This window comes from Myotis daubentonii, chromosome 16 (genome assembly GCF_963259705.1).
Source record: "Myotis daubentonii chromosome 16, mMyoDau2.1, whole genome shotgun sequence".
NCBI classification, from domain to species: Eukaryota; Metazoa; Chordata; class Mammalia; order Chiroptera; family Vespertilionidae; genus Myotis; species Myotis daubentonii.
Window position 1 is genome coordinate 18,634,494 of NC_081855.1, and position 27,989 is coordinate 18,662,482.

The 27,989-nt window shown below is 55.9% G+C and overlaps 3 protein-coding genes and 2 long non-coding RNA genes across 15 annotated transcripts; 2 read left to right on the top strand and 3 right to left on the bottom strand.

Moving 5' to 3' along the window:
- Positions 1-341: 341 nt before the first annotated feature.
- On the bottom strand, positions 342-5,246 carry SPAG7 (sperm associated antigen 7). Of its 2 annotated transcripts, XM_059668962.1 has the most exons (8): positions 5,105-5,246; positions 4,185-4,299; positions 1,676-1,743; positions 1,361-1,449; positions 1,135-1,219; positions 933-1,022; positions 684-840; positions 342-592 (listed from the first exon to the last, which is right to left on the bottom strand). In XM_059668962.1, the coding sequence occupies exons 2-8, from the start codon at positions 4,267-4,269 to the stop codon at positions 483-485; spliced, it is 684 nt and encodes a 227-aa protein (XP_059524945.1). In that variant the 5' UTR covers positions 4,270-4,299; positions 5,105-5,246; the 3' UTR covers positions 342-482. The 2 variants fall into 2 exon arrangements, with proteins under 2 accessions (XP_059524945.1, XP_059524944.1); XM_059668961.1 differs by lacking the exons at positions 4,185-4,299; positions 5,105-5,246 and adding an exon at positions 2,638-2,935.
- Positions 3,337-11,880, top strand: LOC132218153 (uncharacterized). 3 transcript variants are annotated; one of them, XR_009449087.1, is made up of 3 exons: positions 3,337-3,581; positions 9,759-9,907; positions 10,221-11,880. It is a non-coding gene; the product is annotated as an uncharacterized LOC132218153 (long non-coding RNA). The 3 variants fall into 3 exon arrangements; XR_009449086.1 differs by lacking the exon at positions 3,337-3,581 and adding an exon at positions 8,659-8,793; XR_009449085.1 differs by lacking the exon at positions 3,337-3,581 and having other exon boundaries at positions 9,644-9,907.
- Positions 4,466-21,549, bottom strand: CAMTA2 (calmodulin binding transcription activator 2). Of its 7 annotated transcripts, none has more exons than XM_059668939.1 (23): positions 21,469-21,549; positions 20,165-20,258; positions 19,889-19,992; positions 18,388-18,455; positions 18,170-18,305; positions 17,509-17,580; positions 17,108-17,261; positions 16,655-16,789; positions 15,084-16,024; positions 14,315-14,441; positions 12,940-13,074; positions 10,263-10,378; positions 9,461-9,645; positions 8,926-9,004; positions 8,526-8,748; positions 7,988-8,289; positions 6,770-6,966; positions 6,356-6,539; positions 6,079-6,150; positions 5,968-5,988; positions 5,634-5,803; positions 5,378-5,452; positions 4,466-5,277 (listed from the first exon to the last, which is right to left on the bottom strand). In XM_059668939.1, exons 2-23 carry the CDS (start codon positions 20,193-20,195, stop codon positions 5,214-5,216), a joined length of 3,591 nt encoding a protein of 1,196 aa, XP_059524922.1. In that variant the 5' UTR covers positions 20,196-20,258; positions 21,469-21,549; the 3' UTR covers positions 4,466-5,213. The 7 variants fall into 7 exon arrangements, with proteins under 7 accessions (XP_059524922.1, XP_059524920.1, XP_059524921.1 ...); XM_059668937.1 differs by having other exon boundaries at positions 17,509-17,595; XM_059668938.1 differs by having other exon boundaries at positions 17,509-17,595; positions 20,165-20,253; positions 21,469-21,543.
- LOC132218154 (uncharacterized) lies at positions 20,557-24,487 on the top strand. Its single transcript, XR_009449088.1, has 3 exons — positions 20,557-21,042; positions 22,445-24,256; positions 24,390-24,487. It is a non-coding gene; the product is annotated as an uncharacterized LOC132218154 (long non-coding RNA).
- INCA1 (inhibitor of CDK, cyclin A1 interacting protein 1) lies at positions 21,933-27,929 on the bottom strand. 2 transcript variants are annotated; one of them, XM_059668960.1, is made up of 7 exons: positions 27,657-27,929; positions 26,161-26,248; positions 24,138-24,251; positions 23,656-23,695; positions 23,215-23,405; positions 22,591-22,756; positions 21,933-22,383 (listed from the first exon to the last, which is right to left on the bottom strand). In XM_059668960.1, exons 2-7 carry the CDS (start codon positions 26,241-26,243, stop codon positions 22,240-22,242), a joined length of 738 nt encoding a protein of 245 aa, XP_059524943.1. In that variant the 5' UTR covers positions 26,244-26,248; positions 27,657-27,929; the 3' UTR covers positions 21,933-22,239. The 2 variants fall into 2 exon arrangements, with proteins under 2 accessions (XP_059524943.1, XP_059524942.1); XM_059668959.1 differs by lacking the exon at positions 27,657-27,929 and having other exon boundaries at positions 26,161-27,641.
- Between the last annotated feature and the right edge of the window lie 60 nt (positions 27,930-27,989).

Consider the following 27,989-nt stretch of genomic DNA (forward strand, 5'->3'; position numbering starts at 1 on the left):
CACCTGGCCCTAGCAATTGTGCTCTTAAAATACTCTCTCTTATGAAAGTGCCAATATTTGGCCATCTTTGGCTTACACAAACAACAGTTTTATCCTGCTCAAGCTAAAATCACTTCTCTTCCTCTTCAGGACCCACCTCGTATTCTGTTTAAACAAACCAAGACATTGGTTCAAACAGTGTTTATTGAATGTAAAGTAACCCCAACCCCATGGGGAAGAAAGTTCCCAGGAGAAAGAATAATACAGATTAAATACCCACCTGTGCATTCACTCTCTTGTGCGCAGCGCGCGCGCACACACACGCACACACACGCACACACACACAACCATACACATATCCAAACTAAGAGCGACAAATCAAACACCTGCTTCCTCCAGCCTGAGTGATGGCCGTTAGCAGGTGGTTCAGAGGTGGGGCTCCAGAATGGGTTTTAATAGCAGCAGCCTGCCCCTCCCTACCCCGTCCCAGAGAGCTGGGGTGCCTAGGAGGTAGGTGGCAACTCTTCCCCACTCTGCCGCAGACGCTTCTTGGCTCGGATCTCATTCATGGCCTCTTCAATGGAGCGTGTGTCCCTCTTGTTGGCCACGGGCACTAGGGGTAGAGGAAAGGGTGGGGAGGGCCTAGGATCCCTGTGCCTTAGCCTTCCCTCTCCTACCCTCACCAGCCCCCACTGTGGCCTCACCACAGCCATAGGTCTTGTTGGCCTGTAGCATATGGGCTGCATCCTTGGCTGCCCCCTTGCCGATGAGGTGGCTGTACTTGTCCTTGTAGTCACTGGTGGGGCTCACTACCACAGGTCCCTGCTGAGCTGCCTCCTCCTCCTGCCGCTGGGCCAGCTCCTAGGGGTGCAGAAGTGGAGCACTGGTGCTCAGGGACCTGACCCAAACCCCTCCCAGGTGGTGGGCTCCAGGGACTGCCAGGCATAACTCACCTTCAGCTTCCGTTTCTCCTCAGCCTTCTGGGGGTCCCACTCCTCCCCACGACGGTAGGAGTCCAGCTCTTCATCTGAGGGTGCAAACTCCTGGGGAAGAGGGATGATGGCGTCAAGGCTCCATATACGTGTTTCATCTCATTTCTCTTCCCCAGGGGGGCATAGGATGAAAGGGAGAGAGTGGGGAACTCGGGCCTTTTACCTTTTTGAAGATCATGACATAGCGACATTCATCATCTTCCCCGAAGGAGAAGGATGTCAGGCCAGCCACTTCCACCACGTCGTGTCTGCGAAGGGAGGGAGGACAGAGAGGAAAGAGTATGTAGAGCCATGAGGGGGCCTCGCACCCTCCGCTTGTGGATTTCCCCACTGGACCTTTCATGCCGCCCTGGCCACCCGTTTCCTGCCTCCCCAGCCAAGACACTCACAGTATGCTTCTCTCTATCTTGTTCATCGGCTGAAACTTTTTCTTGATCTGCCCACTGTCTTGGATGAAATCGGACACCTCTTTCTCCATCTTGGGAGAGGGAAAGGGGGAGAAGATATGAGCCGATGGCTCTGCCCCAGTCTCCCTCTTCCCAGCTGGGCCAACGGGCCTCTGCCTCCCCACACCTAACCCGGCCCCCATGCCACTGGCTTCCAGGCTTCCCGTCTCCTGAGGCATTTTCAAAATCACCGAGTTCTAATTCTGACTTATTGGAAATCCTTCCTGAGGCTGCCTTGATCTCTCCAGTTGTTCTCACCCTTTTACGAAACTCCACTTTCTGTTGTTTCTCTTGCTCCTGTAGTTTCTTCAGGCGGGCAGCCTGCTCTGGGGGTGAGAAATGGCAGCATGAGGCCAGGGCAGACGCATGGGTGGGAGGTTGTAAGGCTTCAAAGGAGGTCTGGTGTCCACTGGGAGGTCTCGGGCTGGGAGGGGAGGGCTGCTGTTTATTCACCAAGCATTTATCGATGTTTAAACCTGGCACTGTCCTAGGCCCTGGAGCACCAAGCTCTTTAAGACATAGCTTTGCCCTTCAAGAGCTCAGAGGAGGAGGAGCAAGATTGAAATCATGCTTACCCTCACTTCCCAATCTCACAGGGGAAACCGATTCACAAACATCTCATACCCACAATACACAAAGAACTATAAGGCACCTGCGGAGGTAAGGAGACCAGACTAAGCCCTGGCCTTAAAGAGTTTATCATCTCATTGTCTACATCGGAAAGGGGAAATTATTTAACTTCCTACCTTTATTTTGTAAACCCCGCCCCTCGAAACTTCTCACTTCTACAGACAAGATGAAGCCGAAATGACTAATCTGACACCATTCTCCTTGGAGAGTGTAGGTGTTCAGTCAATTGTAGAGGAACTTCCCATCCTTACATCTTACTGTCCCCTCTCCTCTCTTCTGTCATTTTAAATCCTTTATATCCTTAAGGCCCATTTCTTCCACAGCATCCAAATAGCTCTAGCTGCACTGACCTCTTCCCATTTTCCTAATCACTTCTTGCCTTTGAACATGTTGTTCCTTCTGCTTGAAATGCTTTTCCTCCTCTTGCAAACTTTGAGAGTTGCCATGAGTCAGGGTTACTCACTTCTTCCTCTGGGGCCCACACACATTCGGCTCAGACAGCCACTACAGCATGTGCTGAGAACCAGTATCGTTTAACTGTTTGTCTCGCTACCATCCTAGAAGCTCTAGGAGGCAGGGACCCTGCTCACCTCCTATCCAGTTATTCTCTGTGGCCCCTGACAGCTTAGGAGCTCTCAGCTCTTTGACATCAAGGGCTCTGACCATCAGTGGCCACTGAGGGTTCCACAACTGGTTTGAGTTCTCTCTGTATCGGAGATGGCAAATAATGATGGTTAAGGTCATAGGCTTAAAAGCCGCACCTGGATTCAAAACCCTGTCACTTATTAACCCTGTGACCTCAGGCAAGTGACTAAACTCAACCTTGGCTTCCTAGTCTGCCAGCTGCTGCTGCTGCACCTGGTCATGGCGAGCATGAAATAATCCCAGCTGCCAGGTCCATTATGTTCCCTCCTTCCTCAGAGCTTCCAAATTCGCATCTGCCCGTAACACTTGGCTCCCCCTCTTACTGCATCACCTATCCTTCACTTCAGATCCCAGGTCGCCACACACTAGGTTAAGGGCCCCTCAGTGGTCGCTCTCATAACTATTTTTCCTCACAGAGTACTTATCAAGTTGATAATTAAACTTCTATGTGATCATTTAATCAACGTGCATTTCATCAATGCTTCAGACTGTGGGCTTCGGAGGGTCCCCTGGCTCCTAGCAACCGTTCAGTAAATAATAGATATTTCGCTATTAAGCAGCACTTGAGCTCACTGGAGGCATCCGGCCTGCCCTGGCCCCTAGGGCGGGTGGGAAGCCGGGGCCGGGCCGGGGCTAGTCTGTGGTCTCGCAGGGTTGGGGGCTGGGTCCTTCCCAAGGCACTTCTGTCTGACTCCTTCACACGCCGCCGCGGGCAACCCAGGGGACGGCTGCACGCCAGCCCGACCGCGCCCTACGCCGGCGGGCGAACTCAGGAGCCCGCCTGCAGGGAAGTCACTCAGAGAACCCGAGTGCCTACAGCCAATCGGACCGACAGAGGCATTTTCTTCTCTCCAATCAACATCACCGCCCGCTCGGAGAACTGGGGAAAGTAAGGCCACAGATGGGCAGGGTAGGAAAGAGGTTAAGTCAAGTAGGAGGGGCATAAGGGCACCAAAAGGACCCATCAACCAATTGGAGGTGCTTGAGGTGGGTGGGTGGGCCAGAGGAAGGCCTTTAATAGGCAGACCTTTAAGATGGCCAATAGAGGTGAAAGGATTGCGGATGGGCGTGTCCTGGACCAAATCAGAATGGGAATGGGTCGTGGGACACTCCGGAGTTGGGAGGGGCTGAGTGGCAGAACACGCCCTCCTGCGACCCGAAGGCGGGCCAAGAAGCACCAAGTTGGGTGGGGTCGGAGGCAATCTACCAATCAGAGCACGCCAGCAGCGGACAGGCAGGCCTCTTGGCGAATAGAAAACAAGGACTGCGAGGCCAGGAAAGAGGCAGGAAACTGGCACTAGGCTTCGGGTAGCCAATCACCGTCCGCTACGAACAGCGGGCGGGTCAGCAGACCTTGTAGGGATTCTGGGGGGCCTAGGAAGGGGCCTTTGAGGGGGTTTTCAAGGTGGAAGAGGCGGCACCGTCTAAAGGAGGAAGAATGCGGTCCTGAGAACCGAATGAAGAAAAGCAGATGTGAATTTGGGATCCTCACCTCGGGCCCTGCGCCGAGTCTCCTGGTCACTGAGGCTGGGTGGCTTTTCCATGGAGCTCAGGATGGAGCCCAGTAGGTCCGCCATCTTGGGAGTGACAGAGACGGGGCGGTGCGTCTTAAAGGGAAGGGCGAAATGCCTTTAAGGCCGGAAACACGTCGGAGGTGGAAAACCTCACACCGGTCCCGCCCAGGCACTGAACTGGCCGGGCGCGCGGCAGCCTCCCCTGCCGAAGCCCCGCCCCGGCCCTCCCCTCCCCCTTAGACAGAAGTCGGAGGCTGGCTGGTGCAGCGATGTTTAATGGCATTTCTTAGAAACTAAGCCCATGCACAAGTAGAAAGTGCTCGTGGGGCCGGAGGAGGCCCCCCACAGCGCCTGGGAACCACAAGCCCGGCCGTGCAGCCCTCCCCGGGCGCCTTAAATAGATTCTTCACTAAACTCTGTATGTTACATATTTACAAACCCCCTCCCATCAGGGGCTGGGGTGGGACTCCGCAACGTGTTCCTATATACAGTCTCCCCTGTGGCCCCGAGGTTGGTGGCCAGAGTTGGAGTGACGGGGGAAGACAGGGCCAGAAAGGGAGGAAACGGACGCGAACATGCGGAGTCGGGTGGGGGCACGGTCAGCCCTGAAACACGAGGGGCGAGCGCAGCGAAGGCAGAGGTGGGGCCAGGCCGATACATTCAGAGACGCTTCGAACAAATAAATAAGGCAATTCGGGAAAGGGGTGAGGCGGGTGCAGGCAAGGAGGGAGCTGTGGAGAAGGGGCAGGCGGGGCTCCGGAGGTCACAGCTGAAGATGCAGGTATGTGGGGCGTGGGTCTTCTGGAGCCGGGGACCAAAAGAGGGCACGACCCGGAGGGAAGAGGAGCTGGGGGTGGGAGAGGGAGTTCAGCACTTCGGAGGGGGGGAGGGTAGAGACCTAGGAAGATCTCCAAACAAAGTGACGAGGAAAGCTGCCGACAGGGGGCTCCTCCCCCGAGAGCCCTCTCCCTTAAGACTGCCAGGAGCGGCCTCAGAGTGGGGAGAGGTCAGGTGGCCAGTCCAGGTTGGGGCAGCCCTTCCAGCTCCTGGTTCTGCTTCAGTTCCCTCATCCTGCAGAGAAACAAGGAAGGAGTCAGATGAGATCAGCAGATCAGGGGAGGTGGGTGATGGAGGTGGCTGAGCAAAATCCAGCAGGAGAAAGAATGGGTACCTGTGTCGGCAGCGCCGCAGGAATCTCATGATTTTCCGGGCTGCCTGGTCCTGTTTTTTGGTGAGAAAGGAGCTTCTGGCAAAAGGAAGAAAAGATGAGGAAAACTCACACAACACTCAGGCATCCCGTCCTCAGCCCTTTGGGACCCTAGCAAGGAAGGACTGGGGGCAGGACGATGAGCTGGGAGTTGGGGGGCTGTGGGCTATGGGCATGGATGCAGTGGGCAGGCACAGAGGGCTTGGGGCTGGACCCCTACTTGCTGCGGGGCGGCAGGCTGCCCGCGGGCCGGCGGCGGTAGGAGCGGTAGTGCTGCTGGATGAGCACAGCCGCTCGGCGGCTCTGCTGAAACCGCTTCTGTTCGTAGTAGCTTCGGAACTTGCTCTGGATCAGGATGGCCGCCTGCGTCATCTTCTTATAGAGAGCAAACTAGGAGTGGGGAGGAGAGGCGGGCTGAATTGGAGGGACAGAAACCAAACCCCTGAGGGTCACCCCAAGTTCCGCTGATGCAGGTCCCTTTCTCTGATCCACACACTCGTGGAAAGGCTTGAATCACCACAGACAACCTCACACCCGGATCTCATGCCTAATACCTTAAGTGCCATCCAGGTCAGCTTGTGGAGAGAGAAGGGAGTCAGGGTTCCAGCAGCATTCTGGATGCTCTGGGTGGGAGTGGTTGGTTATGCCTTAGAGCAGGGACTCACCTGTTTGTACTTCCGGTAACAGCGCTGGATCACAGCTGCTGCTACCTCCTGCTGCTCCTTCAGCCACCGGCCCTACGGGGAAAGCAGGAAGTCTCAGCACCTAAAGGCCCACCTAATAGACATGTGATCTGTCCTTCCAACTTCCCTGAGGTCCCCTGGCCTTCAGCCCAAGGCCACTTTGGGTGATTGCTCTCCCTCCCAAAGCCCTGGGAGTCCGCAGTCTCCCCTGACTCAAAGATTGTGTAATTCTTTCCCTGAGACCTCCCAGCCTCCTGACCTTGTACTTTCGGAAGGCCGTCTGGATGACTCGGGCTGCTTCGTACAGTTCCCGCTGCTCGTGATCCGACAACGTGAGCAGGGCAAAATCACTCTCCATCTTGCCACTGGCAGATGCAGAGAGAAACTCTGCCCAGGAAGGTGCTGGAGGGACCGCCAGGCGTCCCCGCTCAAAAGACGGTTCGCTGCAGGGACGGAGAGGACAAGTCACGGGGCATGTGAAGTCCCTCTTCTACCCAGGGACAGCCCCAGCAACGGAGCCTGGAGAGCATGGCTTCAGAGCTCAGCCAGCTTCAATGCCCTCAAAGGCCCGGAGGGCCTCTGCCAGAATGGATCTCTGGCTATGGGGAAGCTGCCTTCCCCTTGCCATCTTCCCTTAAACAAGAATCTGGAGGCTTTGTCCTAAGCTGGTCACCTGGGAGGGGCGGCGCTGGGGAAATGGTCCACATTCTCCAGGTAGCTGGCCAGCCAGGACATGGTCTCGCTGAGCCCCAGGGCCCCTGTCCGCTCCCGCATTGAGGCTCCAGCCTCAGGCAGCCCCACAAAGCCCTCTCGTTTAATCCGCTCTGGTGTGGCTTCGATGATTTGCTTGGCCAGTGAGATCATGTCCACCTGGATGGAGAAGCGGGGTGAGCCTTGGGGGTCCCCAGTGACAGATGTTACTGCCCCGACACAGCTGTCGCCTCGGTCCCCTTCCTGTCTTGTTCCTTCTCTCCCATCGGGTGAGGCCTCAGGGACTGCTGTCACCCCATCTTTCTCAGCCACTGTTCCAGATTCATTCATTCGTACTTACTGGGTCTCCACCTGTGTTGAGACGTTGCGGAGAACACAGGACAGGGAGGACATACTCCAAATGGAGATTCAAGCTGAGCAATGAAGGATTTAGCCTTCCAGGCTGACTGCTTACTGTCCCACCCAGGTCTGGCCCATGCAAGCACATCCTACCCCCAGGTTTGGCCATGCCGGCCACCCCACCCCCCTTCAGCTCTCTAAGAACCGGCTCAACCAACCACATGACCCTATTGAATGGCTACAGCCTTGCTTTTGCTCCATTCCTGCAGCCTGCAGCACTTCCTGCTGGCCACATGTAACACAGCCTACCTTGTGGAAGTCTCTAGGTTTTTGTACTTACAGTGCTACCCTGACCTCTCTAACCCATTAGCCTCTAAAGCAGGCATGTCCTCCGGTTCTTGCTGCTATACCTAAAGATTTACTCTATCATTTATCCCACAAGAGTTTCTTAGCTTTTACTATGGACGGGCTTCCTCTTCACCAAAAGTCATCGCCAGATACCTCCATCTTGCCAAGCTCTCTCTTCCACAACCCTCCCCATTTCCCTCTATCTCTCTGGTTCCCCAAGAACCTTGTCTCTTCATGGATCAACAGGCAACCCCTACAATCCAGCTCTAACTGAAGATACTCCCCAGAATTTTTAAGCTCTCATGCCTCATGACTCTGAGTTAAGCTCTGATAGAAGTTAAGCAAAGGATTACCTTGCTTGTCCAAAAATGAGGGCCAAAGCTGCTCCTTCCCAAACTGAAGCAAGACTCAGTCTGTTTCATGAACTAGTCGGCCTCCCCCCACCCCTGCACCCCCCTTTCTAGCCCTCATAATTCCATCGCACAAGCAGTACCGGGATCACGTCCACAGCCGGTGGGCTGTAAGCTTCCTCTGGAGCAGCCCCTGCATCCAGGGCTGGTGGGAGAGGAGGTGGTGAGGGTGGGGGCCCTTTGGGGTTGGTGGCTTCATAGTCCATGAGGAGTAGGGGGGCCTCTGGGGCACCAGAGGAGAGCTGGCCTGGGGCCATCTCCATAATAATCTCAGAGGCTGGCAGAGGAGCGGAGGGAGGACTTCCATCTGGGGCACTGGAATAGGCTGATGTGACAGAAAAAGTGCCATCGGACAGCTCTGAGGGCGAGGAGACACTGCTCAGACCTGGAAGGTAAGGGGAGAGGGTGAGGGCAGCAGGGGCCATCTGCCATCCTAGAGTCACCTACCTGCCCCGTCTGTGCTCTCAGCCTCCCTGTCTGTCCTTGCTAGTAGGATCTCCCCTTCCCTGCCTCCTCCTCGATTTCCCTCCTCTCACACTTTCTGCCTCCCACTCTTCAGCTGCCCCTGGCCTACTGTCTCACCCACATCCCCCTCCTAAAAAGATGAGGGGTAACCCTCACCCGTGTCTGGACTGGAGGAGGGTGGCGACAGGGCAAGTGGGGGCTCAGCTGAAGCTTCCTGTCTCTGCAGTTCCTCAAGGCAGCGGGCAAGGCGCACGTGGCCCCGGGAGTGAGCCACAGACAGGGGCAGGCGGCCCAGAGAGTCGGGGATGCTCAGCGCCCGCCGATTCCAACGGAAAAGGAGCACTGCGGCTTCCAGGTGTCCCAGGGCACACGCCCACATCTAAGGAGGGGCAGGGCAAGGGCAGGAGTGGGGAGACAGGCAGAGGTGAGGCCGAGGCCCTTTTCCTGGTGGCCCGTCTTCAGTCCCTTGTCCTCCCCACTCCTGCAGGCCCTCCCTTCAAAGCACCCTTCCCCTCTCCCGACGCCCCACATGCACTCGGGACCCCAGCACCCTCACCAGAGGCGTGCAAGAGAAATGATCCACGTTGAGCGGGTCAACCTCCTGCTCTAAGTCCAAGCTTCCGGTCTCCACACTTCTGGAGGGTTTGGGGAAGGGACAGCAGAGCCCAGTTAGGGGAAAAGTGGGGACAAGGGGGGAAGCCGGCTGTCTAGAAGCACTACAGTCAGTGGGATGAGGCAGCCAGAAAGTAATAAATGTGATGGGGGTGGGGGTGTTGGGAGCGGGTGGAGGGATTGAACAAAAAGGAAAGAAAAAGGGAACTCGTGACATGAACAACAGTGTGGTGATTGCGGGATTGGGGGGAGGGGTGGCCGTGGAAGAGGGCACAGAGGGGATAAATGGTGATGGAAAAATAAATAAGTGTCAGGCGGTCAAGAAGTCAGTGTTGTAACTCAGGGGATATTAAAATTCCTCCCACACAAACCTTCCAGCCCCTCTTCCTTCCCAGTGACTCCAGCCCTCTTAGCAGGCTTCAGTCCCGACACTTCTGTTCCAGTGGTTGCCCAGTCCCCGCCCTGCTGCCCCTGCTCACCGCCACTGGCTCAGGGTCTCGATGAGGCGGGCATAGCCCTGGGCAGCGGCCAGGTGCAGAAGGCTCATGCCCCGGAAGGGGCTTCCGTGGGCCAGACGTTCAGGACCCCTCCAGGTGGAGCGTGGGATCATGCTCTCTACCAAGACCACTACCCGTGCCTCGAACCCGGGCCCCTGGCCTTCATCCTGCAATACACACAACCTTATGCAGAGAACTGAGCTGTGGCTTGGTACAGCCTTGGCCATCCCATACCTGGCCTCTCAGCTTCTAACTGCCCCTCCGACACTTCTCACTCCAGGTTCCCACCACACAGACCTCTGATGGCCTGTCAGTTCTCCCAGTTCAAGTTCCTGGATGTCCCCTCCTCCCATAGCCAACTTCCTGCAGACCCTCTGGCAGCCAGATCTCACACACCCTGGCCTATGTTGTGCCTTCACGTCAGCTCAGGTTAGTGCCATATCCACAGATGCTTCTCCCCTTCAGAACCCAGAGTCCTTCCCAGTCTTCTTCCTTCAGACACGCAGGACTCCCAGAGCACTGGACCCCAACCTCCTGGTCCCCTCCCCCACCCTCTCCTTCACCTCCACCCTTCTTCAGCCCAGAAATAGTCGGAAGCCTGTCATGCCAAGAGGTGCCCAGAATAGCCACTCTTGCCACAGGGCGGGGGTGGGAGCAGGTGACGTCAGGGATTAGGAGGAGGGTGGCCGAGGGGCTGGGGACGGGGGAGTGAGAAGTCACACACCAGAGCCATTTTCTGCAGGAAGACCCTCCCTCCATCCGCCAGGCTCCCTCATGGAAGTACCCGCATCGGAGGCCGGTCGGGACCCTGGCAAGGTGCCTGCCCAGCGGCTGCGAGCTCTGCCATCCGCTTCTCCATCTGCTCCAGCCGCTCCAGTATGGACATCCGGAACTGGTTGTCTGAGGGGGAAAGGGTATGGGAGGCTCACGGGCAGGGTCTAGGTGATGCCCTTAACACAGAACTAGACCTATCCCAGGATCTGGGAGGTAAAGACACTGAATCATATTCTTTCCCCTCCTCCAAACCAACAGCCCCTTTACCCACCCACCTTTGAAACTCAGTCCTTAAGCTAGGGCTCTTAACCCTACTCGTCCACCCAGGACCAGAATCCAGAGCCACAACTGTGTCCTTCAAGGCACAGAGACAGGAGGTATTCCCACATAGTATCCAACCCGAACTGCTCCAGATCACACAACACTCCCTCAGCCTTCCCCTAGGTGAAACACTGTCCGCGCTTGCCCCAGACACTACCTCTGTCCCCCATGCTGGGGCTGAAGGACTCCAGGGTCCCTGCTCTCTGTTAGCCACAGCCCCAAAGAGCTCAGGAACTGTGATTTGAAAAGCACCGCCCCTTCCTCCTGGCCCCCCACAGCTGTCCACAAAGAGGATGGTGGGGAGGGAACATGACAGAGATGGATAGCCATCCATTCCTCCTCCTCCCCTCACCCCATGCACAAATACACACGCGCACACACACATCCCAAGCTATATCTGTCCCCTCTTGAGATCACACAAGGACAAGGAGGAGGGGCGGGAGGGGATCAGAGCCATGGAAAAACAAGCATCGAGAAACAGGCTGGAGGTCAGGGGTGTTCTGAGATGCTAGGCAGAAGGGGCTGAGGCACAGAAGTGATGGTGGGGAGGAAGGAAGGTGGAGAAGGATGAGCAGAGACCTTTGTATAGCAGGGAGGAGAGAGAGCAGAAAGGATCAACAAGGTGAAGAGAGGAGAGAGGGGACGAAGGAAAGCTGGGGACTGTACCAAGCAAGCAACAAGGAAGAGAAGAAGGGGGACAAGTTAAGACCCTGGTCCAAGGAGAAATGAAAGAGGGAGGAGCGATGGTAGAACAGGGACAGGAAAGGAAGGCGAGGGGCAGTCACAGCAGGACAGACAGAACAGGCCTGGGAGACCTGGCAAGATCCCACGGTAGGCTGCAGGGCAGCCCACACACAGCCCCCTGAAGGGGCAGCTCTGAGGGAGGTGAGCCAGGACGAGCCCTGAGGGAGACACCACAGGGTGACAGCAGAACTGAGACACCCAGAGGCAACAACAGAGACACCCAGAGGAGAAGACAGAGAAGCGCACACCCTGAGAAAGAAGCAGGAGCCGAGAGAAACAATTTCTCAAAGCCAGTGCTGGATTTAAATAAATACACACTGCCCAGCCAGCACAGCTCAGTGGTTGAGCATCGACCTATGAACCAGGAGGTCATGGTTCGATTCCCAGTCAGGGCACATGCCTAGATTGCAGGGTCGATCCCCACTGTGGGGCATGCAGGAGGCAGCCAATCAATGATTCTCATCATTGATGTTTCTCTCTCTCCCTCTCTGAAATCAATAAAAATATACTTAAAAAATAAATACACACATACACATGCGTGTATGCATGTCTGTGTTTGTATAAGAAAGTGTGTTTGTATGAGAAAGTACAGGATGCTATTAAAGTGGTAGATATTACTGAGTAGTAATATCGGCAGTTTTCATTTGTAGTTTGTGCTTTTCTATAATTTCCTATAACAAATACCTATCTTTATGGAGAGGAAAACAATACATGTCTATATACACGTACATACTTGCACATCCTATATATATTGCTCTAGACCAGTGATGGCGAACCTTTTGAGCTCGGCGTGTCAGCATTTTGAAAAACCTTAACTCTGGTGCCGTGTCACATATAGAATTTTTTTTTGATATTTGCAACCATAGTAAAACAAAGACATATTTTTGATATTTATTTTATATATTAAAATGCCACTTAACAAAGAAAAATCAACCAAAAAAATGAGTTCGCGTGTCACCTCTGACACGCGTGTCATAGGTTCGCCATCACGGCTCTAGACCCTGCCCCTGCTCCCGCCTCTTGGCCTCGCTTGCCTAGATCCCATCCTTTGGAATGGAGAAGACAGGGCAAGAACTGAGACCAACATGGCTCCAAGATGCACAGGGAAGAGGAGGGAATACATCTGTATTTATACCAGTTGATTCCAATCCTATCAATCTCTATTCCAAAGGTTAGGGCGTTTCTTATCTCCATTCCAGGGAGTAAAGATTATGTAGCTTAAGCATGATTGTTCGTAGTTAAAGTGATTAATTACCCGCCTGGCACTTAGTTAAGGGTTTTTTTTTCCCCTCCCTAACTTCAGGGGAAAATCCCTACCTGGGGAAACAACCTTTCTCAGGGAGGCAACCTTGGTTAAAACACATAGTGCCAAGAAGGTGAGCAAACATATTAAGAACAGTATGCCATATATGCCAGGTCCCTTGAAACAGCAAGGATGGACCGGCTCCCGGCCGGAAGGGAAGTTTGCTGCTGCATTTAGAAACGACCAGTGAAGCAGGAGTTGAGAAAAGACTGGTGAATGCGGGCTAGGTGGTGGCCACCTGAGTGCTGAGGGGACCTAGGAGTGTCGTGCTCCAAAGTTGTGGGGCCCGACGCTTGGGATCAGAGGGCTAGCGACTTACCATCTAGTGACAACCAGTCGAGCTGCGTACTAGGCAGTGACAGGAATCGGCGGGCTCGATACTCAAAGAGCACAGAAGCAGAAAGGGGTCCCTCCCGCCCGGCCACCTGCAAAGACACCAGCCCTACCTCATGGGCTGGGAAGGGCAAGGTCAGTGAGGAGGGCTCTCTCCCTGCAGCTCCCTCTCTGGCCCTCTGTGTTAGAGCCACAGCTGGTCATTTCATATTGCGCTTCCCAGCTTCCCCGCTGTGGGCCAAGAGGCTGCTGGCTTCGGTGGCCTTGGCACTAACTGGGAAGGGATTCCATTCATGTGAGAACTCGGTACCTGCTACGGACTCTAGACCCTGTAGTTAAGGATGTTTGTTACTCAGCACCAAGGCCTGGAAGCTGAGGGTCAAGAGACACCTATACTTTAAATAAATAATTTGATGGCATAGAAACCCCTTGGTCTCCCAGAATCAGTGTCCAGACGTCATGACCCTGTTACTAAGATGGGAGGAAGGAGAGCCAGCTGCCCACCAACGGTGTCTAGTGAGGGCGACGCCCCAGCTATAGCCTTGAAAAGGAAGCCGTCAGGCCCTGGTCCCTGATGCACCATCTGTGCACCACTGAACAGGGCTGTTGGGATGGGGAGATCACGCACCGAGAACAAAGCTGTCACCATGTCACTGGTGAGCCTTTGGGGTCCCACAGTAAGGCTGACTGTTGAGTGCAGGGTAAGGGGCAAGGTTGGTGGCAAAAGGGCAGACACTGGAGGTTGCCCTGGCAGTGACGTCTAGACCAGCACCGTCCAACAAAACGTTCCTCAATGATGGAAATGCTTATCTGCACTGCTCAATAGGGTAGCACCAGCCAGGTGGCTACTGAGCACTCAAAATGTGGTTAGTGCGACTGAGGAACTGAATTTTAAATTTTACTTAATTTTAATTGATTGCAATAGGCACATGTGGCTAACAGTTACTGTATTAGATGGAAGCCAGTGTCCTTCAGTCTCAAGATTGGTTGGAGGAGACCAACATCTCTCCCTTTTCATTCTTCCAAGAGCTAGACTCCGGCTTTAAGGCTGGAACAGACATTAGAGACTCCTTGGGTCAAATACCTGACCTTACAGGAGGGGAGGCCAAGGACCCAAGAAAAGGGCAGACGTATCTAAGGTCACTAGTCCAGTAAGGAGTAGATTTCTCAGGCCAGAACCCAGACCTTCTGACACCTAAGCCCAGACTCATTTGCCTGCTGGGGGACCATGGGACTCAGCCTCAAAACTAAATGAGGGCTTTGTGTTCTCAGGAACAACTCAACACGTTTGTCCCCAGTGCTTCCAGAAGTCCTAAATGCCATTAGTTAGTCCCTTCCCCCACTAGTCCCCATCCCCATACCAGGACAGTAGCAGCGTAAGACACCAGGCTGGACAAGTGACGCGGGCACTGCGATGTGGTCAAAGACACAGGAGTAATGCTCGGAGGCCTCCGTCCACGGGCCCGTGATGAGCACCTTGACCCCACCCTGCAGACAGAAGTCAGAAGGCCATGTGGCTAGAGCTCTGCTGGGTATTCATTCACTCACTTATTCATTAATGTAGACTCCCAGAGAGTATCTCTATGTGGCAGGCCCTGTGCCTGAGCTTGGTGATACAGGGACTGGACAGGACCCACTGGGGTCAGGTCAGCTAGCCTGTCCCTCCTCCCCAACATCCCTGCCCTCCACCTGAGTCTGCTAGCCTCACCCAAGGCCACCGACTCATTTGCAGATAGCTGTCATCAGGAGGAAGTTCCTTTTTAGGCCCCAGCAGCAGGTCCTCCTTTCCCTCACTAGGGCAGCATAAAGCAGAACTTCTCTACTAATGAAGACAGCCTTTAGCTTCTCAAAGTCTGCAATCATATCCCGACTATGTTTTCTCTTCGCACTAAGTTGCCCCAATTCCCTCCCTGTGAAAGTCGCCAAGGGAATGAAGTCCCCTGGGCACTTGGGGACTCATACAACCCCGTGGAAGGGGAAGGGAGGGAGAAGGGTGAGTCAGAAGGACTACAGAAACAGGAAAGAAGCCACACTCTGTGGAAAAACAGAGGTTGGAAGGAGAACTAAGCAGCCATGGTAACTAGGCCCCATCCCAGGGGGTAAGAGGGGACAGGGATGGGAGAGACTCACCTCTGGGTAGGACCACTCTGGGGAGAAGTCTGTGATGGTGCTAAGAGCAGGTGAGAGCTGGGGGTTGGAGGCAGGGATGCTTGGAGCTTCGTCACTGATGAGCTCTCCCATAAGGTCTGGGAATGATGAAAGACTGAACGGCTCCAGCTCGCTGGCCCCACTAGCTCCTCCAAACAAGGCCTCCCCTCTTCCTACCCTGCCCGATGGCTCCGAGGGGGCAGGTGAGGGGGGTGGTGAAGGAGGGGGTGAAGGTACGGGTGGGGCAGGCCCCTGGACCTTAAGCTCCTCTCCACTGTCATCATCTTGAATGAAGAAGCAGTTTCCTCTCCTCCCACCTCCTACTGACTGTGGAGGGGGACCCCGAGCAGCCGCCTGGGGCTCCAGGGCAGCAGCAGGCTCTAGGGCAGGACAGGGGGTATGGGCAGCCTCTGCCTCCGGGAAGTCTGGGCTTACCCCCTGCCCCCCTCCATATGTCTGGCCCCTCTGGGGGCTGTTGAGAAAACGATCAGGGTCAAAGGCAGGGCTGGGAGGAGCTGGTGGGGCAGAGGGCTCAGAGCCGACGACCACTGCCAAGCTCATGGGAGGGTGAGGATCAGCCTGGGGAGCCAAGTGCCTGGTGGGCGTCAAGCCCCCAGTACGCTGCTCCAGTCCAGTCAGAAGGAGGATAGCGGTGCCTCCCCTCGATGAACCCCCTCGAGAGGTGGGAGGGCTAGGTCTGATCTCTAGGGGTTCTGCAAAGCCTGAGGAAGAGGAGGAAGAGGAGGAAGAAGATGGGGAGGTATGTGCCTTGGGGAGCTCTGGGGGAAGTGGGGCTATCAGTGGAGGGGGCTCAGGGGGATGGGGATGGGGGATAGAGGTCAGGGTTAAAGCTCGGGGCTCCACTTTGGGAGAGATGATGCGGTGTTTTGTGCTGCTGCATTTGTGTGTAAGGCTCCCGGAACCTGGAATGGAAAGAGGTGGGGAGGAGAGAAGGGATATGACACATCTTTCCCCATCATTCCCAGGCTGGGTTGGGGGTAGGACTAGTCTGCTCCCCAACTCTTCCTCTGTGCAGTCCCTTTGCAGGAATCCCAATCTTCTCACAAGTTCCTCTTCAACCCTTACCCACCCCCACCTTTCCCCACACGTCATGTAGTTCCTGGGACTCCCCTATATACCAGAGATGTAATGCTGATTATGGCCACTCGGGGGCAGCAGAAACACTCCTCCTTCCCCATGTTAAACAGGACCGAAGGAGCATGGGGGGGGGGGGGGGGGGGCGGGCTGAGGGCTTGGAGGAAAGGTGAGAAAAATAGGTAAAAGCATAAAAAAAGGACAAAAGAACAGAGCCAAGGGGGTACCATTTAGCAGTAAAGCTAAGGCTGGGTCCAAGTGGTAGTGCTGGGGTAGAAGGAGCTGCTAACGGTAGAAGGCAGATAAAAAGCTGGGCTGCCAAGACTCAAGTAAAAGGAGCCGGGGTCAGGGTGCACTCAGATGGGAAGGCATGCAAATCCCAGCAAGACAGATAACCCCCTGGCTTAAGTGCAGTGTGACTAGACAGGAAGAGAGCTCCAAAGTTGGGGGTCACTAACCAAGGCCCCCACTGCAGAGACAGGCATGGGTCCGTGGTGCAGGCTTGGTCGGGTGGGTGTCCAGGATCTGCTGCACCAGCTGCTCTACAGAGAACTCCTCTGTCCCGTTCCCACAGCTCCACTTGATGCCATGAACTAGAGGAGAGTTGGGGGGAAGTGCTATGGGACCCCCACAAAAGTCCCCAGAGCACCTTGACAGCTCGGCTCCTTCAAGCACCTGAGATGCTCCAAGACTTCTGGCCAGGTGCAAGGAGGCCAGCAGCCCCAAGACTGCTTGCATTTGTAGTTCCCAGCGGTCCCTTCTCCACTGTAGAACTCACCAGGAGGCCTAGCACCCCCGCAGGAAAGCACCCTCTGGCTGAGAGGGACCTGGTCACCCCACAGGCTCCTGGTGCCTCTGGGAGGCCCGTTTCCACTCTCCCCTTGGACACTGTCCTGGCCCTGCTGCCTTACACATGGGCTTCAGCTGTCCCAGCAGCTCCTCCCGGGACCACTTGAGCCACTCTCGACGGTCACTGCTGATGGAACAAAAGATGGGGCTGCAGCCCTTTCCACAATCCTCCAGGGCCGGGACGTTCAGGTAGTGCACAAGGACGATGTCAGGGTTCTGCGGGCACAAGGGTACACAGAGCACGATGGGGTCCTGAGATCCAAGGGCTCAGCCTCCTAGCCTTCACTTTTCCCCCAGGCATCCCCCAGCTCCATCCCCAAGTTCTGGTTCTCTCCGTCCCAAACTCCCTATCTCCCAGGCTGCTGCGCCCACTCAGAACTAGTCATCCTTCACTGCGCCCTTCCAGACCCCATCTCCCTCTAAGCCAGGAAGAGTGTGTCTCCCTGAGCGCTTCCTTCCTTACCTGGAGCAGCCAGTAGCAGCGCCGATGGAATGTGGGGACGATGGAAGAGTGAACGTAGCAGCCATAGAGACACTGCCAGGAGACAGGCTGGGGTGGGGGGAGGGCTAGTCTGCTCCCCAACTCTTCCTCTGTTCAGTCCCTTTGCAGGAATCCCAATCTTTCCACCAGTTCCTCTTCAACCCTTACCCACCCCCACCTCTTCCCCACACCTTTAAAATCCCAGCACCCCAAATCATGGATGAGAGGCCGGAGAAGGGAACAGTGGGACGAAGGCTTTACAATGAGGATCACATTTGAGATATAGAACTATCTAGAAATCGGAGGGCGGGGCAAGAACACAACTGAGATGAGGAGCAATGATTTGGGGAAGATAAACCTGTGCTTAGAGGTTCAATACTTGGACCCCTAAGGGAAATACAAGTGAGGTGAGGGGACTGGGCATGGGTGTCCTCCAGGGGAGGCATAACCGATGGCCTGCAGAGCTGGGACATGGAAGGAAATGGGGTGTGGAGGGTGGGCTAAGCTATCAGCCAGCTAATGCAAAGCGAGTGAGAAGGGCGGGTGGTGAGGCAGACAATGGTGCCCAGTCCTGACAGGGCTGGAACCCAGCTAAGGGTTGAGAAGGGTGGGCCAAGGCAGATGAGCTGGATGCCTTGCTTACCTCCATGCCCTGGACCTTCAGCTTCATGTGGTCCTCTCGGGTGGTCTTCCCATCCTTCCGCTTCTTCCAGAGGTAACCATCCTTCCGGTATTTCACCTTCTTGCGGTTGTAGAGGATAATGGAGCCATTCTGAGGCCTGAAGAGGATAGGGTTGGCCTTGAGCTCTGTGAACAGAACCCAGGACCCCTGCCACTCGCCACCTTCACAAACTTTCTCACCTTGTCTTTGGGGCACAGGATAGCCACTCCTCATGCTTCTCAAAGGTGATCAAGTAGGATGCAATCTCCTGTAGAAGAGGAGGTACCCAGGTGGGTGTCCCCTGCATACAGTCTCAGACTGGCCTCCTGGCCACCCCCTCAGGGTCCTTCTCCACTGAGTCCTGGTAGCTAGTGGAGGATGCTGCCAGCTATCTGACCCAGCAAGGCTCACTGCCCTTCTAAGAATCTCAGGCAGGTTCCATCGCAAACAAAAGTCTAACCCCTGGCCCTGACCAGTTTAGCTCAGTGGATAGGGCGTCGGCCTGCGGACTGAAAGGTCCCAGGTTTGATTCCGGTCAAGGGCATGTACCTTGGTTGCGGGCACATCCCCAGTGGGAGATGTGTAGGAGGCAGCTGATGGATGTTTCTCTCTCATCGGTGTTTCTAACTCTCTATCCTTCTCCCTTCCTCTCTGTAAAAAAATTAATTAAAAAAAAAAAAAAAAGTCTAACCTCTGGAATTCCATCAGCCTGACTCCTTCCCTCCCTGCCAACTGGGGCTTTTATCTTGGGGCCAGACCCAAGCTCTTCATCATTCTTTGTTCATCATTATCTTCCTCTCCAAATTCCACGTTTGTGCCACTTCCTGACTCAGAAAACTTCAATAGTTTGACATCACCAGGAATTCCAGATTCTTCAGCCTGACTCCAAGGCTCTCCCTGACCAGGGATCAAACCATTGCTCCTACGCTCACACTGTTTACCCATTTGCACCTACATTCCTGCCAGAACGAACCATTGGTTCTTCCCTGAACTTGAGCTGAGCAGCAGTATCCTCAGTGTTAGCGCTGTACAACCTCATGGCACCCTGAAGTGCCATGTACACATCTCTTTGAGTCTGGACCTCCTAGCCATCCTATAGACAAATCCCTTCCCAGATCTCCACGAAGCGCTGCTGACCTCTCTAGCGCTAATAACACACACACACAGACACACACACACACACACACACAGGCACACACACCCCTTTTGACTGACAGTCCTCTCCTAGTCAAATAATCAAATCAATAATGATCAACCACCAAGTACATAGGAAGCACTGGGTGTAGGGAGAACAGAAGGTGTGTAACACGGGACATGCCCTCCAGAAGGAGCAAGCATAAGTGGTGGTTAAAAGCAGGCGCTCTGGAGCGAGTCAGATAAGTCATTTCCTCATCTATACCACGGGGAGAGCAGTGCTTGCTCTACAGATAGCATCATCAGAGCTGCAGAAGGAGATAATGGAGGTCAAGTGCTTAACACAGTGCCCGGTTTGTAAGAAATGCTGTAAAGGGGGTAGCTATTATTTTTACTCGGGTGGATATGCCAAGAAGTGAGTTCCTACAAGATGCAGGTCTTTATACCTCCCCGGTGATCCCCAGAGACCCCACACTCTGCACGCGGGAGCGTGGACAGACACAGGGCGACCCTCATTCACTCTCCCCAGACCTTCCACGCCCTGAGCCCCCACGCTCCCTAGGAAACCTCATTTGTATTCCACCGCAGCCGCTCCGGAGGCAGCAGTGGACATCGAGGAAGACACTCCAACAGCTTCTTGGGGAGAAAGATCTTCAGGTGGTGGCTGTTCTCTAGAGGGAACGAGAAAGGGGGGCTTAGGGTGCTGGCCGAGGGCAGAGGGCTGAATCCAGGGCACTGCGGGGACTGAAACAAGGAGAGCAGGGAATCCAAGGACCACACGCACCACAGGGCAGGGAGAGAGGAAGGTTGTGTCCAAAGTGGGAACCTGGATTGTGGACTCACCAGCAACCTCGGTGGTGTCCTTGGTACTCATGGTGAGGGCTCCAGGGGCAAGGTCACCCCTGGCCGGAGGGGCCGGGGGGAGGGGGAGTCTGTGCTGGGAAAAGAGAGAACAGGTCATGGCAGGAGCCCTCACCCTTCCCCAGGATGAGGTGGGAGAGGCAGTACAGACTGGGCCATGGGAAAGAAGAGGAAGAGAGGAAGGAAGGGGATAGGCTCTGATGGGAGAGTAGAGCCAGGCCATGGGGGAGGGCGAGAACCCGGACCTGGTGCCAGGAACCAACGTGAGTGGGGAGCCACGACAGGAGTAATCAGGAAGAGACGGGTGGGTGGGGGAGGGGAGGGGAGGCGTTGGTGGGGCGGGCGTCCTGTAGGGTAGGCTCGGTCCCGGGGACTGGGACTCAGGGCATCCGGTCCTTGGAGAATGGTTTGGCAAAAGAGAGCCTGGATGCTGGGGGTTGGGCGCTGGGCAGGAGAGCTAAGTCCAATGGAGAGCGAGGCCTTAGAAGACACACCCTGAGTCCCTTCTCTATTTGATTTTTCCAAGAGGAAAGACATCTGATAACCGACCCTAACCCATCTCTCTGGTCCAGGATGGTCAAGGCCTAGGTCTAGGACAATCTGGGATATTCCCCCAGGACCCAGCTTCCCACCCTCAGGACAGCCCTCTCCACCCCTAACCCACCTCTCTCCCACCCTCCCCAAACGCCTCTGCTTCCGGGCCCCCAGCGTACCCCACACCATCTACACTCGGCTCCAGCCCGAGCCCCACCCTCCCGGGGGGACAGATGGAGCTGGAGGAGGCGGTCGGCGCGGCTCCGCCAGGTGTCCGAGGATGAAGAGGGGGAGGCGGCCCCGCCGAGCTCGGCTGCGTGGGCTGGGTAAGGACTCCGCCCAGGGCGCAGGTGCACAGTCCGGGCCAGGCCGCCTACTGGGGTGCGGAGCGGGCCGGGGGCGCCCCCCACGGCGGGGCGGTGGTCCCCAGAGAGGCTCCGCGCTGGGAGGGTCTTGCCTCCGGTTCGCAGGGAGGGAGGGATGTTCTGGAGAAACTGCGGGGCAGAGTCCGCGGGCGCGCGGCGCCGAGGGGCAGTCGGGGTTCGGGGGTCCCCAAGGCAGTCCCCGCGCGCAGGTCCGCGGTGGGGCCCTACGCGGAGCGGCGCCCCCTGGCGCGGGGGAGGAGGACGGAAGCGGGAGCGGAGCGCCCGGAGGAGGGCGGTGGTCTCCCGCGCGGCGCGCCGCGTCGGGACCCGTGGAGTGGCGCCCCCTGGCGCGGGGGCGGGGAGGCGGGCAAGGGCCCTGGCTCTTACCTCCCGGGGTCCCGCAGGTGACGGCGGCAGCGGCCATTCTACCCCACACCGACCCCCCCCCAGCGCCGGCTGACAGCGGCGTCCGACGTCACTGCGCACGGGGCGGGGCCTCCCAATTAAGGGGAAGCGGGTGGCGAAGGGAACCTGGGCGCTGCAGTGGGGCTCGGGGTGGGGCGCTGGTGGGGGGGGCTCCCGGCCGGGAAGTCCCCGAGGAGGCAGCGGGGTGGAGGGGCAGGGTCCCGGGGTCCCGGAGGCGGGAGCTCGCCCGACTGGCGTGACCCTCGAGACGCGAGAGTGGGGCGCGTGGCTGTCCAGCGCTGGGCGAGGAACGCTGGACTGGGGGGCAGGCTTTTCTCGCCCAGGGCATGACTCCTTGAATTTTGGGGACCCAGCCCGACTTCACTGTAGCTGGGTCTTGCCCACGAGCCTTTCCATCACTCCTTCCCGGAAAGACAACTCTGAGCTCAACTTGTTTTCCTTTTAATGACAGGCCAGGGGAAAGAACCCTGCAGGGAGCCCGCGGGCCCGCCGGCCTTGGGGAGCTCCTGCGAGGGGCGGGTTGAGACGGGAGGCCCGGGGGCTGTCAGTGCCGAGTGCAGAGGCGGGAGGGGAAGCTGGGAGAGGCTGAGGACGGGAGATGCATTCGGGGGCGATTCCAGCGACGAGGAGGCGGCGTGGGTCCGAGGCAGCGCGAGCATGTTGGATCGACAGGGGTGGTTTCGTTACCATCCCTGGGCCTTTAGTCTGCGGAGACTTCATAAGGGCTCTTCCTTATTCCTCGGGCAGCTCCATCCCCCAGGTATTGAAAGGGGGGCTCCTACAGGCTGTGACAGTGCTGGAGGGCGTCAGAGAGCTCAGCTGCCTGGAGAGGAAAGATCCTTCCTGGGCCAGGGGACTCCAGGGAGACCAAAGCAGCTGGAAAGAGGAGAGAGATGGAAACAAGAATGAACTAATGGGAACGTATGTCTCTCTCCAGATTTCCTAGTGCCCATACCCAGGTACCCCCACGTCTCTGATTTGTTCCCCTCAAATCCAGCAATCCAGCTTGGCTCTTGGCTTCCGATGCCTCTCCAAGCAGGACCAGGCACCCACATCGCCCTCCGAGTTCCTCCCCAACCGTACCTGGGCCCTGCCGGGAGGGAGGAAGTGGTCGTCTTCCTGTGGGTAGGTTGCCTGCTCCGCGTCCTGACGAGGCTGTTGGCTGGTGCCCGGGAATCCACAGCTCGCTTCGCCAGGCACCGGGGGCTCGGCCGCAGCGCCAGGGCTGCTCCACTGGGACTTCTTCAGCCTGTGGAGATTTTAGGCTTAGCAGAGGTGCCTGGAGGCCAGGCTTCCTGTCTCTCCATTCTTCACCTTTCTGCCCTAAAATACTTTCTGCTGGGACGGAGGGGCATTGTCCTTTGACTTCCTACTCTCCACTCCCACTGTCTGCTCCCCTCAGACTGAAGTATTTTTAGTTCAAGGACTCAGAGGTGACCACTAGCTCCCCACTGTCCTCCAGGTCTATGGAGTGCTTTCCTGGCTTTAGTGATCCAATTTCCACTTCTTCTAGCTCAGGATGGCTCATCCACCATCCCTTCGCTCCCGCCTTTCCACATTATGGAAATTCTGCTGCGATCCCACCAAGTTCATGATTCATTTCCAAACAACCTCCAATTCCTTCAAAATCCTCCACCCCTTCCTTAGTTCAAACCATTCTGCCTCCAAACCCTGCTAGGCTCCCGGAGCCCAGATGTCGCTCCTTACTCATTGATGATTCTCTGTCGCCTCCTTAGATCCTCCAGGTGGTAAGTGACAGCCCTTACCCGGGCTGGGATGCCCCCAGGTCCCTGCATTCCTGCCAAATATGACCTCCTCCTCTTTCTTCTGAAAAGCATCTCAGGGGGTGGGAGCCCCTCAGGTGGGTACACGCCAGGCTGGGAACAACCAGTGGCTCTCTGTGCCAAAGAAGGGGGAAAGGAGGTAGATGGCAGAACGGGGGCTCTCGGGGGAGCTTCGACTGAAACAGGGAGTCAGGGGTCTTGGGAAGCTCAGATCACGAAAACAGCTGTGATCTGGAAAACACGATGGATAGAAAGGAGGGCCTGTTCTGTGCTTTGGTTGGGGGACACTAGAGGGAACGTGTAATAGGAGAGCTGGGGTGCAGTTTTAACCGAGAAGTATTGAAGGGCAGAAGGTTTGTCATACCTGCAGGGAGGGGATGTACCGTTCTTCCATCCAGGTGGAGCTGTGAAGCACAAAAAAGGGGGCTAAGTGCAGCGCGGCACCCCCATCCATGTTGTTTCCCTAATGATCTCTCCCAACCACCTATTTATCTATTATCAGGAGCCTACAAAGTCCATCAACCAGTGAGGCAGTTATTCCCAGACTAGTGCATATTGCTATAGAGCTTTCTTCCCCTTAATCCTCACCTGAGGACCTGCTTTTATTGATTTTAGAGTGAGAAGAAGGGAGAGAGAAACATTGATCAGTTGCCTCCTCACTTGTGCCAACCAGGGATCAAACCCGAAACCTGAGTATGTGCCCCAACCAGGGTTCAAACCTGTCACCTTTCCGTGTTCAAGTCAACTAAGCCACACCGGCCAGGGCTGTCAAGCTTTGTGAGTGTTAAAATTGTACAGCCTCACCTTCCCACCGCCAGTTAGTCCCCGTTTTCCCATTTCGCCCACCTGGGCCTTTCACTAAGGCTGTCCTGGAAGACGTCTCCATAATGCTGGCGTGTCAGTCTGAGGCTCTGGGGAGGCAAGCTGGGGGGTGAGGATCGGCTGACCACCCTGGAACACCTGCGGTGAGGACAAGGGAGGCTAGGCTCTGGCTCTTCCCTCATATCTACTCACCCCAGGGATTCAGAGGCCCTGTCTTATTTACTTGTTTATTTTTAGTTAATCCTCACCCAAGGATATTTTTCCATTGATTTTTAGGGAGAGTGGAAGAGAGTGGGAAAGACAGACAGAAACATCTCTGTGAAAGAGACACATCGATTGGTTGCCTCCTGGATGTACCCCAACCAGGATCCCTGGGCTGGTCTGCAGGCCGGCACTCTATCCACTGAGCCAAATGGCTAGGGCCAGAGGCCCTGTCTTTCCATGCGACCATACAGCTACTCAGACTCCCTCAGGACATGTCCTCACTTTATCCATTTTAGCTGCAGAAGGCTCTAAAGCCTCTGATTTAAACGGAGATTGGAGCTGGGATGAGGGTGGAGATTGGCTATTGTTGAGCCTCAGATCTCACTGAATCTCAAACTTCTACACCGGACAACCAGAGAACATCCTATTTAGCAAGCAGGGCTGTTAAATAGGAAGGCCCAGCTATGGGCTACTCAGATGATGATGATAGGCTAATGCAAGGATGCAGGAGAGCAGATCCCTGTTTAGTCCTGCTTCCTCTCCCCTATCTCAGAAGGACTAATGTCTTTGTAGGTGGTGAGGGATGTACGGAGCTGTTTGAGGACAGTGCTCATCACTTCCAAAGCCTGCAGATTAAATGATGACTGCTCTCCTGCTCTCTAGGAGGAGAGTGTCCAAGGGCTTAGGCCTGAGCCCTGTATCTTCTCCATTTCCATCCCTCCTTGGGTGATCTCACCCAGACCCATGACTTAATTCCCCACCCCCTGCACCATGACTTTAAATACCACCAATGTGCTGATGACTCCCAAATCTGTATTTCCAGCCTGGCTCCTTTCCTGAACTCCAGGCTTGCAGGTTCAACTGCCCACTCAACATCTCCTTAGCCTTTCCCAGCTCACTGAAAGGCACCCTAATGCCCAGGTGCTAGAGCCCCAAACCTGGTCTACCTCATTTTCCCTCACCTCCCAAATCTATCAGCAAGTCCTATCAGTTCTACATCTAAAATACTCCCAAATGTGACCGCTCCTCATTTCCACTCCCGACTCCGTATTCCAGCTCATCTTCCGCGACGCTGCCTGGACTATTGCAATGGCCTCTCCCTCCTCTCCCTCTTTCTATCTAATCTCCTACATGCTACTCTTCACAGAACAGCTTGAGTGATCTTTTAAAAGTGATCCTGTGAAATGATGTATAATTTGAGATTTACTTCAAAATAATCTGAGTAGTAGGAGGTTGGCTAAGTATACAGATGAGATGATTATCCGTATAATAACAGTTATTAAAGCTGACTGAAAAGGGTACACCGAGTTCATTACTGCTGCCTTCTCTACTTCTGTATTTGTTTGAAATTTTCTGTAATAAAAAAGTTGAAGGAAAAAAAAAGCCTGCAGTCATTTCCTTGCTTAAAAACTTCCACTGATGGCCCTAACTGGTTTGGCTCAGTGGTTCTCAACCTTCCTAATGCCGTGACCCTTTCATACAGTTCCTCATGTTGTGGTGACCCCCAATTTCATTGTTACAAATTGAACATAATGAAAGCATAGTGATGAATCACAAAAACAATATGTAGTTATATATGTGTTTTCCGATGGTCTGAGGCGACCCCTGTGAAAGGGTCGTTCAACCCCCAAAGGGGTCACGACCCACAGGTTGAGAACCGCTGGCCTAGAACCATGCAGTGTTCAAAAATTATTTGTTGAATAAATGAATGAGTCATCAATCCCCTGAGCCCAGGCATTGAGCTTCTCGGTCCTTATTTCCGACTCTGCTTAGGAAAGAGCCCAGGCGTGCAATCTTCCCTCCATCCTGTCCCCATTCTCCCCACTGGGTGGGGACGACTCACTTGGCAAAGGGGATGAGGTTATCTCCATCTTCCTGTACCTGCAGGACTGGACTGGGCTGGCTGGCGGGACTGAGTCGCTTCATGGGTGCTGGGAGGATAATGAAAAATGAGTCATTCACGCGTGTGCATGGCTGTGGGGATGAGACCAGGAGCAGATCTAGAGACTGGAAAGAGGATCCTGGGTCCTGCAAAGGGAAAGGGAGCTTTAAAGGCATTTCTAGTGCCGGCAGGTCTAGTGGCTGAAGATACAGGTGGAAGATGGAGAGCCCAGGGCAGCGATGGCGAACCTATGACATTTTTTTGGTTGATTTTTCTTTGTTGCATGGCATTTGAATATACAAAATAAATATCAAAAACATAAGTCTTTGTTTTACTACGGTTGCAAATATCAAAAAATGTCTGTATGTGACAGGGCACCAGGGTTAAGTTAGGGTTTTTCAAAATGCTGACACGCCACGCTCAAAAGGTTCGCCATCACTGGGCTAGGGGCTGTGGATGTGGCAGAAGACAAAGGAGAAAATGAATTTTCTGAAGCCAAAGGTATAGACCCTATACTATAGAGTAAGTGACATTTGCAAACGGCGGTTAAGTTACTTAACTGGCGCTAGGAGATGATGAAACGAAAAGGGGTGACAGGTGGAAAGGACAGGACAGAGGCATTTGTGGCTGGTGGTATGGACTCGTGGCTGGGGCAGCTGGAGAATGGAGGGCTGGTAAAAAAATCAGGTGTGGACAGAGGGTCAAAGGGTGACGGGAAGGGCGGGCAGGGGGAGCCGACAGGTAAAGGTGAGCAAAGGCCAGCTGCACGGAGCCAGGGGAGGGGGAGCCACATACAACCTGAGAGCCCGGGACGTGGGGTGCTAGTTGCAAGAGCGCCTGCAGGGAGCATGGAAGAAAAGGCCCGCGGGGAGCAACGGGGACTGACTGTATCCCAGGGCAGCTGGGACGGGGAGAGCAGGTGGGCGAGGGGAGAGGAGGATGTTCAGGCCGAGGCGGCCGATGGGATGGAGTCGGGCTGAAAAGGCCGGAGGGTCCACACGGAGGTCCTGGGCCGGAAGGGGTCAGTTAGGGCCTCAGGGGGTGGCCTCGGTCTGAGGGACAGGACGGGCGGCAGGAAGCTGGACGGAGGACCCAACAGCTGGCCAGGGGTGCAGGCGAGGCCTCCCCTGGCAGAGCGGGGCCGAGGGGTCTGGGCTGCGGGGAGAGGGCGGGCGGCCCTGCCTGGAGAGAAGGGCCAGGCCTGTGTGTGGCTTGGCCTAAGGGGCGAAGGCGACCCTTGCCTGGCAGCCAGACTGGGGCTCGGGCAGGCCTTCGGGGGCAGCCACGCCTGGGGGTCGGAGGAGCTGAGGGAACGGTCTGGTCTGGACCCTTCCTGAGGGGACGATCTGGGCCCTGCGGGGCCAGGCTGGGTCGGGAGGGGCGGCCTGGGCCTGAGGCGGCGGCAGGAGCAGAGCGCCGGTGGCTGTGCGGCCGCTGCCCGCACTCGGCGGGGGCACCTGAGGCAGCTGCGCGGCGAGTTCCAGAACGCCGGGCCCGGCGGGACGGGGGCGAGGCGGCGACGGACAGGGGAGGAGCCGTCCGCACCGCGCGCCGGGGGCGGGGCCTGTGCGGAGCCACCTCCTGGGCGGGGCCCGGCGAGAGGCCCCGCCCCCCGAGCGCGCCTCCGCCGCGTGCGCGTGCGCGGGGCTGGCCTGGGTCCCCTACGGGGTCCGCCCCCAGCGCTCTGGCTCCTCAGGCGCTAAAACCTTCCCGACACCCAGCGTCCAGCTCGCCTTTCGGCGACCGTAACTTGGATCCCCATCCCCGCCCGCTGGGCCCACAGTCCCGAG

What these genes read in the sequence shown, in the direction of transcription:
- SPAG7 (XM_059668961.1), bottom strand. Translation starts at nt 2,791, where the DNA reads ATGACCTTAACCATCATTATTTGCCATCTCCGATACAGAGAGAACTCA. An exon ending in AAGTGGAGTTTCGTAAAAGG is followed by an intron (nt 1,450 to 1,675) that starts GTGAGAACAACT and finishes CCCTCTCCCAAG; the next exon opens with ATGGAGAAAGAGGTGTCCGA. An exon ending in AGGAGAAACGGAAGCTGAAG is followed by an intron (nt 841 to 932) that starts GTGAGTTATGCC and finishes CTGCACCCCTAG; the next exon opens with GAGCTGGCCCAGCGGCAGGA.
- CAMTA2 (XM_059668937.1), bottom strand. Translation starts at nt 20,195, where the DNA reads ATGAGTACCAAGGACACCACCGAGGTTGCTG. An exon ending in CTTACGCTGCTACTGTCCTG is followed by an intron (nt 13,075 to 14,314) that starts GTATGGGGATGG and finishes TGCCCTTCCCAG; the next exon opens with CCCATGAGGTAGGGCTGGTG. An exon ending in GTTACCGGAAGTACAAACAG is followed by an intron (nt 5,989 to 6,078) that starts GTGAGTCCCTGC and finishes TCTCTCCACAAG; the next exon opens with CTGACCTGGATGGCACTTAA.
- INCA1 (XM_059668959.1), bottom strand. Translation starts at nt 26,375, where the DNA reads ATGCCTTTAAAGCTCCCTTTCCCTTTGCAGGACCCAGGATCCTCTTTC. An exon ending in AGCCTTAGTGAAAGGCCCAG is followed by an intron (nt 23,696 to 24,137) that starts GTGGGCGAAATG and finishes TGTGCTTCACAG; the next exon opens with CTCCACCTGGATGGAAGAAC. An exon ending in TCCCTCCCGGCAGGGCCCAG is followed by an intron (nt 22,384 to 22,590) that starts GTACGGTTGGGG and finishes TCCTCTTTCCAG; the next exon opens with CTGCTTTGGTCTCCCTGGAG.